At 44.0% G+C, this 12,192-nt stretch overlaps 1 protein-coding gene across 3 annotated transcripts in view; it reads right to left on the bottom strand.

Moving 5' to 3' along the window:
• EMB2410 (embryo defective 2410) overlaps positions 1 to 12,192 on the bottom strand; it is an 87,637-nt gene that overhangs the window by 59,216 nt on the left and 16,229 nt on the right. For all 3 annotated transcript variants that reach the window (XM_088974098.1, XM_088974099.1, XM_088974100.1), the window contains one exon: positions 11,537 to 11,641. In XM_088974098.1, coding sequence (XP_088830224.1) covers positions 11,537 to 11,641 — 105 coding nt within the window. The remainder of the gene's footprint in view (positions 1 to 11,536; positions 11,642 to 12,192) is intronic.

Genomic DNA, 12,192 nt, shown 5'->3' with positions numbered 1-12,192 from the left:
GTTTAATTTATAACTGATGACCTATTTCATTTAAAAGAATGATCCTTCTATTTGAATTTCGAAAACTGAATTAGAAAGGTTAGTATGGGCCACAATCATTTTAAGTTTTTTTTTTTTTTTTTTTTGATAAGTAGCCATGAGTCTGGACTCTGGAGTACTTTTTTTTTATCAACAACAGAATTTCATTGGAATTAATTAGGAGGTATTACAATCAAACAGAGGGAGGTAAACTGTCTTAGCTCCCCCACAAGCAAAAAACAGAATTAGAAAGAAGCCCTATACACCCCTTGCTTAGCTAGCCCGTCAGCAATGGCATTTGTAGTTCTTTTAACTCAGCTGTACTTAACTTCAATATCCTTTGCCAGCCATTTAAATTCTTTCCTCTCATTGTTGTTTTTCCACAAACCAGGCTTGTCTTCTTTTAACCAACTTACTACTATCTCCGAATCTCCTTCAAGAATCAGTCTCCTAATATCCAGTTCTCTTGCTCTTTGGATCGCTTCCAGGGCTGCTAATATCTCAAACCTGAGGGAATCACCCTCTCCAAATGGACCAGAGAAAAGGGCTATAGTATTTCCTTCCTCATTTCTGAAAACCTGTTAAGCCCAGAGAAGGAGACAACCCAGATGGAGAAACTCGGGCCCAGCAGGCCCAAGTATCAGCCCAGAACACCACACACATCACGCGTATGGCACCACCCGTTAAATTCGTGTATACCCGGCGACGTCCACGTAATGGGAAGAAATCAGTCTGTGTAAGACGCTCAGAGTCGGTTACAAGTTGTTAGCTGGCCATGCACTATATAGGCCAATCAGCAAATGCATGAAAGACAGTGAATAATTCCCTCTCTCTCTCTCTCTTGTCTTCAAACTCACGTCCATTTCAGGAGGGCAAGCTCCCTCGAACCAGCTCACCAAAAGCAGAACAGAAGTGAAACCTATCAACTGGTATCGGAGCCCAGCTGCAATGCCAACCACCAGGTCTTCGTCTGCAGAAGAAAGGATCGACCGCATCGAAGGAGAAGTGTGGCAGACCACCAGCGAGTTGAGAGAAATCAAAGAGACCCTCTCGGCTCTGGTAGGTCAGTTCGAACGGAGGTCATCAGCTTCAAGACCCACTGATATTGAAGGATCTAGCAGCAGCGGCGTTAGGAGGGGAGGAGTGTTTCCAGTCAAGGCTGCCAAAATTGATTTTCCTCTTTACTCAGGTGATGATGATCCCATTCCTTGGATTTATCGGGCCAAATGCTACTTTGAATTCCATGAGACGCCAGCAGATCAGAGGGTCTCCATTTCCGCCATACACATGGATGGAGAGGCTATTATGTGGTACCAATGGTAGTAAGACCCACCCCCAAACCACCTGGTTGGATCTAACCAAAGCCTTGCGCGTGAGGTTCGGTCCTTCTAGTTATGAGAACTTCAACGAGTCACTCTCCCGGGTGAGACAGACAGGAACAGTGAGGGAGTATCAGAATGAATTTGAAAGGTTGGCCACCCAGGTTCATGACTGGCCGGAGGCCACTCTGGTGGGAAGTTTTATAGGGGGCTTAAGGAAAGACATCCGAATAGAGGTGAATACCATGCAACCGACCACCTTGATGGCAGCAGTGGGATTGGCTAAGCTCCATGAGGAGAGACTGGACCAGCTTAAGAAGCTAGGGAGTCCTATTGGGCCTCAAGCGGGCCTAACCCAAAAGGGACCCTATCCCAAGACTAAGTCGAAACCTGGGCCTCTTCTTCCAACCCCAACCTCGGCTACCCTCAAACCGGTTCCCTTACCAGTTCCACCTAACAAGAGGACTGGAGCTCTAATCCTCCCTTACCGGAAACTATATTGGACGGAAATGCAGGCCCATAGGGAGAAAGGCCTCTGTTATAATTGCAACGAAAAATTCATCCCGAACCACAAATGCAAGACCCATCATGTGTATCTTCTACAAGTAGAAGGAGAGGATGATTTTGAAACCCAAACCGGTGACCCAGGGATTCAGCAGATGGAGGTGGTACCGGAGATAGAATACTGTGTTATATCCCTTCAGGCCCTAGCTGGTTACCAGGTCCCAAGAACCATGCGGACACGGGCCAATATCAGGGAAGAGAGTGGCTGTCTTGATTGATAGTGGAAGCTCTCTAAATTTCATTACTCCCCGAATAGCCAAACAACGCGGGTTAATGATAGAACCCGTCTCCATTTGCAGTCAACGTGGCCAATGGCCACCAAATCACTTGTGATGGGAGGTGCAAATCAGTAGAATTAAAGATTCAAGGGTACCAATTTAAAGTGGACCTACATCCGTTAGAATTCACAGAGGCAAATGTTGTCTTGAGCATACAACGGCTACAGTTGTTGGGCCCTATGGTTTGTAATTGGTCTGACTTGACAGTGCAATTTACTTATGGGTGGAGTTCCTACACATTAAAGGGGATTAAGGCCCAACCCATAACCACTAACAGTTTGGAGGTTGTACTTAAGACCTATCAACATGACTCTATTCCAGTATTGATGAGCATGGGCTCTAGGCCTATTATTACTCCCCTCACAGGAAACACTAGCCCATCCCCAAGCCAAGCCCAACAGCTCCAGCTATTACTACAGACCTACTCCAACAATTTCCAAGAACCTACCTCATTGTCACCCACTCGGGCCCATGACCACCAGATTCCCATCCAACCCGGAGCCCCACCTGCCAACGTCAAACCTTACCATTACCCCCATTACCAGAAAGTTGAAGTGGAGCGTATGGTGATGGAACTGTTAGACAAAGGTTTTATTCGGCCCAGCAGCAGCTCATTTTCATCCCAGGTAACTTTGGTACGAAAGAAAGATGGTAGCTGGAGATTCTATGTGGACTATAGAACCTTGAACCACATCACAATCAAGGACAGGTATCCAATAACTCTGATTGAAGAACTATTTGATGAGTTGGGGCAAGCTAAATACTTTTCCAAGATGGACCTACGGTCAAGCTACCATCAAATCCGGGTCCACCCGGCCCAGCTCTCCACGGGCTCTTAGAGGGTTCATTGGGTTAACAAGCTATTACTGCCAGTTCATAAAGGGGTATGGGGTCCTTGCTACTCTCACCCAGTTGTTGAAGAAGCACTCCTTCAAGTGGGATCAAGAAGCTGAAGAAGCCTTTCAGACACCCAAGGAAGTCGTAACCACCCCATCTACATTGGACCTCCCTGATTTTGACCTAGAGTTTATAGTGGAGATTGACGCCTCAAGAAAAGGCATAGGTGCAGTTCTAATGCAGCAGGGCCGACCCTTGGCCTATGTCAGCAAGGCTCTCTCTCCACAAGCTCATGCTAAGTCCACTTACGAGAAGGAGCTCATGGCCATTGCTCTGGCGGTTCAAAAATGGAGAGCATATCTCTTGGGCCAAAGGTTTATTGTCAGGACGGACCACCGCAGCATTAAACACCTTCTGGAGCAGTGAGTGGCCCTGACTAGCATAAGTGGGCCTACAAGTTAATGGGGTTCAACTTTGCTATTGAATACAAGCTCGGGCCCTCTAATGCGGTGGCGGATGCACTCTCCAGAGCTGATAACTTTCACATAATGGGCTTGTCACGGCTGAATTACCAACTATCGGCCCACCCAAAACAAGAAGCCCACAATAACCCCCATTTAACCCAAATCCGGGCCCAGATCCTTGAGGATTCTGCATAAACTTCAGGATACACAGTCCATAATGGCATTCTCTACTACAAAGGTCGTATGGTGGTGTCCGGAGAATCCAAATATCATCAAGAGCTACTTCGGCTATTCCATAACTTGGCCCAAGGAGGACATTCAGGAGCTCTCCACACCTACAAACACCTGGCAACCCACTATTATTTGAAGGGTATGAAACGAATGGTACAAGAGTTTGTGGCCCAATGTACTATTTTCCAACAGCAAAAAAATAGCACCCAAACTCCGACCGGGTTACTGCAACCTCTACACATCCTAGAGAGGGTGTGGGAAGAAGTCACCATGGACTTCACCCACGTCCCAAAGGAAATCAGTGGTGTTGATGGTGGTGGACCAACTAAGTAAATATGCTCACTTTATAAGCCTCTCTCGACCTTACTCAGCAACCACAATGGCCTAGGCTTACATTTGGGAAGTAGCCAAGCTCCACGGAACACCACAATCCATTTTAACATATCAGGATCCTCTCTTCATGAGTGCTTTCTGGAAGGCCTACTTCACAGCTCAAGGGGTTCAGATGTTGCATTCCACCAGTTGCCATCCTCAGACGGATGGGCAATCCAAAGTGGTCAACCGCTGCCTAGAAACATACTTGAGATGTCTTGTGGGTGATAGACCCAAACAATGGGCCCAGTGACTACCTTGGGCTGAATATTGGTATAATACCACGTTTCAGATTTCAGCCGGAACAACTCCCTTTAAGGTGTTGTACGGATACGAACCTCCTTCTATCTTGCCTTATGAGTCGGGCACTTCGCTAGTAGCCAAGGTTGAGGCACAGTTACAGGCGAGAGACAGCACACTTAAGCTCCTCAAATTCCACTTACAACAGGCCCAGCAACAAATGAAAGCCTATGACAAGAAGCATCGGGAATTGGAGTTCTCTATTGGGGACTGGGTCTGTCTACGGCTCCAACCGTCTAGACAGGCATCTCTGGTTCGGAGAGCATCCCAAAAACTATCTCCAAGATACTTCAGCCCATTTCAGGTGGCAGAGCGAATTGGGCTTGTCGCCTACCACCTCCACTTACCTGCAAAATGCCAGTTGCACCCCATCTTCCATGCCAGCCTTCTGAAGATGTGCTTGGCTTCCACTGATGTTATCAGCCCCACTCTCCCTCAATTCATAGAGGCAAGAGAAGTAATGTTTGAACCTCTAGTAATTAAGGATTTACATTGGGTTCGCAAGGGCAGCAAGGTTCATAAGTAGGCTCTGATCATGTAGAGTGGCTTGCCTCAAGAAGACACCACGTGGGAGGATTATGACCAACTCCGGAAGCAGTTTCCCACCCTTGACCTTGAGGACAAGGTCATTCTTGAAGGAGGCAGGAATGTTAAGCCCAGAGAAGGAGACAACCCAGACGAAGAAACTCGGGCCCAGCATGCCCAAGTATCAGCCCAGAACACCACATGCATCACGCGTATGGAACCACCCGTTAAATTCGTGTATACCCGACGTCCATGTAATGGGAAGCAATCATAGTCAGTGTAAGATGCTCAGAGTTGGTTACAAGTTGTTAGCTGGCCATGCACTATATAGGCCAATCAGCGAATCCATGAAAGACACAGTGAATAATTCCCTTGATATTTCTCTCCCTCTCTCATCTTCAACCTCACGTCCATTTCAGGAGGGCAAGCTCCCTCGAACCAGTTCACCGAAAGCATAACAGAAGCGGAACCTATCCAAACCCCTCCAATTCCTGATTGTCTTGGATTCCCAATGTTGCTGCCATCAAAGTTTAACTTTATATACCCAGCAGAAGGGGGGATCCAAGAAGGACTAATGACCCTCTTGACCTGAACTCATTTTGCTATTTCTTTCCAATTTCTCAACAAAACATCCACAGAAAAGTCTGAAAACAAATCCATGGATTTCATCCAGTGCACTACCCTTAAGTGGATCATCTCCATAAGTTCTCAGCTTCCCTCTCCTTTTCTGAGAAGATTCTGGAGTTTCTTTCTTCCCACAAAGACCAGCATACAGCAGCCCTAACACTCCTCCACATGATCCTACCCCTCTTTGCAGGCCAACTGAAAAAAGATGGGAAAAATAAACTCTGCAAATTCAAAGGGGGGATCCAGCTACACCCAAAGATGGACAAAGCCCAAGCCCAAATAGTTGTTGCATAATGACAAGACACTAATAAGTGGTACCCAGTCTCTCCATCAGCTTTGCAAAGAACACACCTGTGCGGGGAAAGACAAGTCTTGGGTCTTTTTCTTTGAAGAAGATCACAAGTGTTTATTCTTTCCAGAAAGGTTTCCCAGCAAAAACTCCGAACCTGAGGTGAGATAGGCTTGCACCAAATTTCTTTAATAGGAAAAGGCATCCCAAGGGAAGTAGGATGCTGAGAAAGGGACTGAAAGAATGAAGCACAAGAGAAAGAGCCCAAGGGGGATGAGGTCCATATTCTGCAGTCTTCCTTTTGGGGGTTCAGAAACACATTTTCAAGGATTGCCAAGAGGGACATAGTATCTTTTAAGTCAATGTCCCTAACAGCCCTTCTCAAATTAAATTCCACCCAAAACCAGAGGAATCATCTAAAGGGACTATGGAGTACTTTTTGTGAGAGGAGTTTACTACAACCACATCCACGTTATTTAAGAATGGAAAGAATCACTCTTTGGATACTCTTTCTTGAGAAGATAGGCAACTACTTGTCTGAAAGAGAAGCCCTCTAGTTTGCATATATATACAGAGAGAGAGAGAGAGAATCAATAGATACACACGTTAACCACATATGGTATATGGAATTTGGATTTAACAACTTCTATGACATGCAATGAAACAATGGCAAGTATCCTCTTTATATAATATACATACATGTATGCATGAATGCATGCATAAATATACATATACATACACATATGTATGTATATATGTATGTATAGGTGGAGGGGAATTGGGATCTGCTCCTCACACAGGGCGCCTCACACCGACTTCACATGCACATCTCACCATGCATTGGAAACACCTCCCGTGAATAATAACGTATAAGTACAGGAGATGTTCCCAATGCATAGTTGATGTGCCTGTGAGGTCAGTGTGAGGCGCTCTACGTGAGGAGAAGATCCTTTCTTGGTGGAGGGACCTTGGGAGATGGAGTATAACATTTGGAACCTCCCATCTAGAATGAATATCTCATTCGCATGGGTGAGGAGATCAACAAACACTTCAACCAATAGCTTAGCAGGATTTATGGTGGATAGCACAGAATCATTTTATGGGAAGGCATGGGATCATTTTATCCATTGGGCCATGTTTTGTAACTTGTGCTCTGTACTTTTCATTCTTCAATAAAGAACACCGTTACTAACTTTTTTAATCCCAAACATTTTTACTAATTAAAAGAGTTGGCATCTAACCAATTCCTCCCATTTTCAAACCAGCATTTTATCCAGCTCGTTTCCTGGAATTTTTTTTATCAATAACAGAATCATTTCATTAATGAAAGATGAAGAAAAAGTACAATGGTAGGGGGAGATAAACTCTCATAACTCCCCCAAGGAAAAAGAAAAATTACAAATTGGCCTAGAACAACTGATTTCTTCCCACCCCTTGTTTGGCTAGTGCATCTGCAAAGGAATTAGCACACCTCTTTACCCATTGTAGTCTCACTGTCATATCCCGAGTCAGCCACTTAAATACTCTTTTTTTTTTCATTCAGGTAGCTCCCCATGCTACACTCCTTTTGTAGCCAATCTAGAACTAACCTCGAGTCTCCCTCAATAATTAACCTCCTTAAGTTAAGCTCCTTAGCCTTTTTGGCACCTTCCAAGACTGACAAGACTTCAGCTCGAAGTGAGTCTCCTTCCCCAACTGGACCTGAAAACATAACAATAATCATACCCACCTTGTTCCTAAATACCCCTCCAATGCCTGAAGGGTTTCCTTCACTGCTACCATTGAAGTTCAGCTTTATAAAGCCGAGAGCTGGAGGAGTCCACAGTGGTTGAGGGACAGTCTTCTCAGGAGCTGAACAGGCCACTTCCTTCCAATTGTTCAACAGAGCTGATGTGGATATGTCTTCAAATAACTTCAAAGACTTCACATTGCATTACCCTTGTTGTAGTTACTTCAATTATTGTCGCTTTGTACCTTTTCTTATCAACAAATGTTCTTTGATTTCTTTCATCCCAAACTGTCCAACATACTGCAGCCCTTGTACTTTTCCATAAAGCCTTCTCCCCTTTCTTTGTACAGCAACCAGTAGCAGGACCAAAAAGGCATTGAACATCTGGTGGAGGAATCCATCTGCAACTAAACAAAGAGAGAAACCATTCTCAAATAGAAGAAACAAACAGATAGGACATTAAAAAGTGAAAGAAGGACTCACCATCAGCTTTACAAAGAACACACCAATTAGGAGATAAGCACCAAAAAGGCTTCCTTCTTTGAAGGAAATCACCAGTGTTAATCCTTCCCAAGAAGGCTTTCCAACAAAAAGCCCCAACCCTAGGTGGAACAGTTTACCCCGCACTTCTTTAACTGGAAAGGTTTGCCCAACACTATCAATAGGCACAGTTAAAGCTTCAAAGAAGGAAGCACATGAAAAATACTGGAAGAAGAGGGGATCCAAATGTGTGAATCCGACTTTGAAGGGTCCAAGCAGACTCCTTAAAAGTAGGGGAGGATTTGAGCCGAGCTGAGCCGAATATCTGCCTATTCGAGCTCGGCTCGGTCATAAATTATCAGGCTTGAGCTTGAGCTCGAGCTTGGTTCGAACTAGCGGCTTGAGCTCGAGCTCTACTGCCTCTGATTGCAAGTCTCCCTATCAATCGAGGTCTCCCTATCAATCGAGGTGTTGAACTGAGGTCTCCCTTAGTTGCCGAGGTGCCGAGCCGAGGTCTCCCTTAGTTGCCAAGGTGCCAAACCGAGGTCTCCCTCAATAGTCGAGATCTCCTTCAGTAGCCAAGCCAAGGAGACAACCTATGTACATATACTCAACTAGGCTCGTGAGCCTCACGAGCTGAGCCGTATTAAGCTCGAGCTCAGCTCGATTAGAAAACGAGCCCATATGTTAGGCTTGAATTTGTCTCGAAGCTCGGTATAGACCGAGCTGAGCCGAGTTCAAACAGCTCATGAACAGCTCGACTCATGGCCACCCCTACTTGTAAGATATGAAGAAGAGACAAAAGGCTATTTGGATCTGAATCCCCGGTTCCCCTTCTAAAACCCAAATCCCAATCAAGCACAAGACCCTCAGCATGAGAAGAAAGGAAGGTGGAAACCGGTTTATTCTTGTAATCAAACAATGCAAAGAGAGAGGGAAAACAATCTTTCAAGGGTAAGTCTCCCACTCGCAAGTGTTCCCAGAAATTAACCAAGTTCCCAGAGCAAAGATTATACCTGTTAAAAGGTAGGATGGCATCTATCGACTTCCAAGGAGAAGCACTTGTAGCTCAAGCCAACACTTCCGCATCCCAACCTTCAGTCGTCAACCCATGAATACTCAAAACCACCTTGACCCATAACCTATCCTTCTCTATCAATAGCCTCCACAACCACTTCCCTAATAGAGCCGCATTTCTTTTCTGAAAATTGCCAATTCCTAATCCTCCAAAGTCCAAGCCTTTAGTTACAGTTCCCAATTGACCCCGTGGTCCTTTCTTTCCTCCCTTGGTTCCCATAAAAAATCTCTAACTATTTTCTCTAAGCTTTTGGAAACCCCCACTAGCATTTTGAATACCAATAGAAAATAAACGAGTAAACTGACCAAGGTCAACTTGATTAAGGTTATCCTCCCTCCCAAAGAAAGGTAATTCCTCTTCCAAGAAGCTAATCTCTTTGTGACTCTCTCCATCATTGGGTTCCAAAAATTGCCATTTCTTGGATTGTCTCCTAGAGGAAGGCCAAGTAATTCATGGGCCAGTTTGACACTTCACAACCCAAAATGGCTGCACAATCTGACATCTCCCTAGCATCCATATTCACTCCTACTACACAAACTAAGATCACCTCCTTCACAAAATAGAACCGTGTCATCAGCAAATTGCAAATGTGTGATAGGCACTTTATCCCTTCCCACCCTCTCACCAAGTCCCTAGAATCTACTTTTTGGATTAATCTCCCCAACACATCAGCTACCAAGGTAAAAAGAAATGGATAGAGGGTCACCTTCCCTGATCCCTCTAATGGCTGGAAAGTGATCAACTACAGTCTTGTTCACCAGAATTGAGTAGTGGCAAGTCCTCAAGCAGCCTCGAATCCATTTACACCATTTCTCCCCAAAACCAAAGTTTTTCATGACTTCCACCAAAAAGGACCTCATTTCCTGGAAATTTTTGTGAACCAAATCCCAATACAAAATGATTCTTCTCATGCTCCTCTTTCTTCAAATCTCTTGGTTGCACCTCCAACTCTTCAAATTTTCCAGCCAAAGCAATATGGTCAGACTCTATCCCATTAAAACTGGGAGTTTTTTGTTTTTGTTGAAAAGCAGTACAAAAGTAATGCATGTAAAATGCTCTAATACAAGCAGAAAACTTGGGTTCTGATTACTGAATTCTATTACAGCAGACAGCCAGGAAGCTAACCTAGCAACAGTACAATAAATCAGCTCATCAGGACTCGATCTGTTATTCCTTTTTGTCCAGAACTCCAGATGGAGCCAATCACAGCAGCTGGAATAGTTTTCTAGATGCATTTTCCTTTCTTAGATCCTTCACCAGGCTTGGCATTACCCAACAAATCCCAACCGCTTTCAGGAAGTGAGACCATTATACCCAAGCAGTCAGGCAATGAATGCACATTCCTCATCTGCCCGCACACCCCCCAACTCAGATCTTCAATGGGAACACCTCTCCTTGCTAAGTTGCCTCTAGTCAGACAAGACATTTGCCAAGAGCTGCTGCCCAAACTAAGGAGTTGATTTTTGAAGGAGAAGGAACCAATACTTGTTTTACAGGAAACTCATACACCCTCAAATCACTTAGACTATCAGCACTCCGTTTCCAAGTCCACTGATCGTGTAGAAAAGGATCAAAAGAGAAGGCACTTAAGCAATTGAGACACTTCCTCCAATTCCCAGTCCTGAAAAGCTCTTCAGGACCTGGGACTCTAACCACCTCTCCCCTGACCAGATCAAAACACTCAGCAACTGTGGCCTCTTTGTTATCCACCAAAGAGAACATATCACTCAGGAGGAAGCAGAACATATTCCATACCAATTCATCATTGAGGAAGCAGAACATATCACTCAGGAGTGGGGCTTTCCTTCCAAGGAAGCTAATAAATCATTTCATATGGTTGATTCGTTAGAAACTTGAATCTTTCTGGTATAAGAGGGACTATGGATGGTTCTTGCCTCCTTGGAGCCTTAAAGCACAAAATAAGGGAAACAAGATCATTGTGTCTAAATATACAAGCAGAAATTATTCATCAAAAATATACAAGCAGAAATTGACTGGGTTTAGAGCTGAGCTAACTCACTGGATGACTCCCTTGGAGCCTTAAAGCACAAAATAAGGGAAACAAGATCATTGTGTCTAAATATACAAGCAGAAATTATTCATCAAAAATATACAAGCAGAAATTGACTGGGTTTAGAGCTGAGCTAACTCACTGGATGACTCCCTTGCCCCAACAAGGGTAAATAGACAGAAATTAAGGTGGAGAGAATAACCCTTGGCGCAAAGCTGTAATTGGGCATGCTATGTATATTTGATTATGTTATTCTATCTTCTGCACTTGTAATTCTTAAACTGTTTCTATCTTTGATGTACATCTTGTACACTGTTTTAATATCAATGAAATCTTTCCTGTTGCTAATTAATAAAAAAAAAATCATAGGAAAACACAAAGAATTTCAAAACAACAAATGTAATTAGAACATACCGAAAAAGATGATGGAGCATCATGTATCTGGAATCCCAGTCCCTTCACATCAAGCTGCCCATGAAGATTAGGAAAAGCTTCTCCTCTTGACATGCATATGTGAACCTGTAAAAGGTGAAGCAGATGAAGTTAAAAAAAATGTTGGACACCAGTCACATAGACAATCTTCTATTGGAGTTTTGTTACTCAATTGAATATTAGCCATGGGGCCATTACCCAATGATGGTCCCAGGTCCCAGCTGTGTTAGGAGGGTAGACTGGATACAGGCCCAACAGTTGTTTTTTTTTTTTTCATAGTGGTCATTGTCTGACTCAGAGCCCATGTTCTCATGATTGTCGGCCCAAGATTTTACCATTGCACCATGCAATGACCCCCTATATTATGTAGCCATTTTGTTTTTTGGAAAAAGGTAAAGTAATTTTATTCAATGAGAAAGCCAAATACAACAAGACTCGGGCCAACTAGGCCTTCCTGAGCCCAAAACATATTACAAGAACATCCATGATTTAGTACAAAGAAGGAGAGAAACATTCTGACTTTTAAACTCCTCATTCGCCGACACCCAGGAGCAAATCTTTCCCACCACTTTCTGCACAATCTCATCTGGACTTTTAGATTGATTACAGAAAATTCTATTGTTTCTTTCCATCCAAAT

Source organism: Nelumbo lutea, chromosome 2, assembly GCF_056320005.1.
Source record: "Nelumbo lutea isolate HS-2025 chromosome 2, American lotus-T2T, whole genome shotgun sequence".
NCBI classification, from domain to species: Eukaryota; Viridiplantae; Streptophyta; class Magnoliopsida; order Proteales; family Nelumbonaceae; genus Nelumbo; species Nelumbo lutea.
This window is presented reverse-complemented; position numbering and strand designations above follow the sequence as displayed.